At 38.3% G+C, this 1,654-nt stretch overlaps 1 protein-coding gene across 1 annotated transcript; it reads right to left on the bottom strand.

Annotated features, from left to right (window-relative positions):
* Positions 1-19: 19 nt before the first annotated feature.
* Positions 20-878, bottom strand: LOC121940417 (lysosomal thioesterase PPT2-like; the record flags this gene model as incomplete). Its single annotated transcript, XM_042483195.1, has 3 exons — positions 458-878; positions 227-334; positions 20-103 (listed from the first exon to the last, which is right to left on the bottom strand). Coding segments are annotated over exons 1-3 (259 nt in total), but the record flags the coding sequence as incomplete, so codon positions are not given.
* Positions 879-1,654: the final 776 nt, after the last annotated feature.

The following is a 1,654-nucleotide window of genomic DNA, read 5'->3' as shown; positions in this document are numbered from 1 at the left end:
CAGTAATTCAGTCTGCTACCTTTCATGTTGTTGTGAGGTCTGTCACCATTAAGCCTCACCAAAAAGTCATTGCTCTGCAGATAGCGGGACCTATGGTGAGGGTCTGTGGAGAAAAGATAAATAAATATCTGTTGCAGCATCTTTGCATTGTTTGAATGTTAGATCAGGTGCAGCTTGTCCTCAGTTGAAGGTAAATACGTTCAGCTGATCAAATTTTCTTCCTTACCGTTCCAGTAGTCGCAGATAGACACTTTCTGTCCCACTTTGCTGTAGCAAATATGAAACACTGTCTTCTTCATCCAGTGAGGAAAAACCCACCTCAGGTAATCTGTGTCTGTGGAGGAAAAACAGGAAATTTTTACAAAACAATATTATTTGAATTTCTGGTGAGTTAACTTAATGGCATCATCCCCGCATCATACAGACATGCTTTAAACATGAAATGAAGCTCTCTGACCTCCATACTGCCCGGCCAGCGGGGAGGACAGTGAAACAAAGGTGTGCACGTTGTGATCTGAAGCCATGGAGAGAAGCGCTCGACAAATTAGACCGCCTTAAAAAAGAAGAGGACATGATGTCAGAGTTTCAACAAACCAATGCATTGTATATGATCTGATGCAGTGATCCTTATTGGTGTTTACTCCCTCTGCAGAGATGCATTTTTATGCTAAAAGTGGAGAAAATATGACTGTGGTAACCAAGTCGGCAGTGGCACCTACACGGGGTGCCAGAGGGGGCCATGGCCCCCCTGATACAGCTGCTGTATATTGATCTTTTTAAGTTCAACAGTACTGTTTGTATTTATACATGTGACATGTAGATACATAAAGTTATTGCTATAAGTTTGTACAGCTACATTTACTTATTTATGTATTTCTGTCTTCTATACTTATGTCTGCATGTATTTATTTAAGTATTTAAGACAGCATTCATGTATTTATTGTTTTTAATGTATGCATTTCTCTATTTTTATTTCTTTGTATTTATTTATTTACATTATTTACCTGCTTATTTACTGGTGTGGCGACACATAGACAAAGATAGTGAGTTTGGTACCAATATTTTCTGTTAACTGTTCATTACACATTTTCACGTCACCATAAAACGCATCTCTGGACTTCAGCATGAATTTCTTTGAACGAGTCACAGTTACGAGCCTACTTTGCTTCTTTGCTGCTTTTTTTAATTGATAGTAGTCGCTATACTGGATTTGCCTGCTACACACCCGCTCTGTAAACAAGTGTAAAGCAAATTAAACCCTGCTGCATGTTGCTCCTGAGTCTGGAGGACTGCTGCTGACTTTGGTTGATGTTGAGTTGAGTTTTTCAAAACAAGGTTTTTATGATAATTACAACTTTAAACTGTGTCACCCCGAATTACTACTAGTATTACTATTATTATTAATTTTGTTACTATTAGTATTAGTTTGATATTCCTATTTGCAAATGTGCTTTCTGCCTCTTAGTTTTAGAGCATAAAAACTGCAGAAATGCATGAAATGTGAGCCACTTGGTTAAGTACAGGTACTTATTTCAGTTTGCTAGAAACAGGGAAGTGAAATTTGAAGGTCCAGGGTATATGGATATTTCTTCTCGGTTTTGATCTCTCTGTGTGTGTGTGTGTGTGTGTGTGTGTGTGTGTGTGTGTGTGTGTG

Source organism: Plectropomus leopardus, unplaced genomic scaffold (assembly GCF_008729295.1).
Source record: "Plectropomus leopardus isolate mb unplaced genomic scaffold, YSFRI_Pleo_2.0 unplaced_scaffold8647, whole genome shotgun sequence".
Classification (NCBI taxonomy): Eukaryota; Metazoa; Chordata; class Actinopteri; order Perciformes; family Serranidae; genus Plectropomus; species Plectropomus leopardus.
The sequence above is the reverse complement of the archived record's forward strand: the minus strand, read 5'-3'. Positions and strand labels throughout refer to the sequence as shown.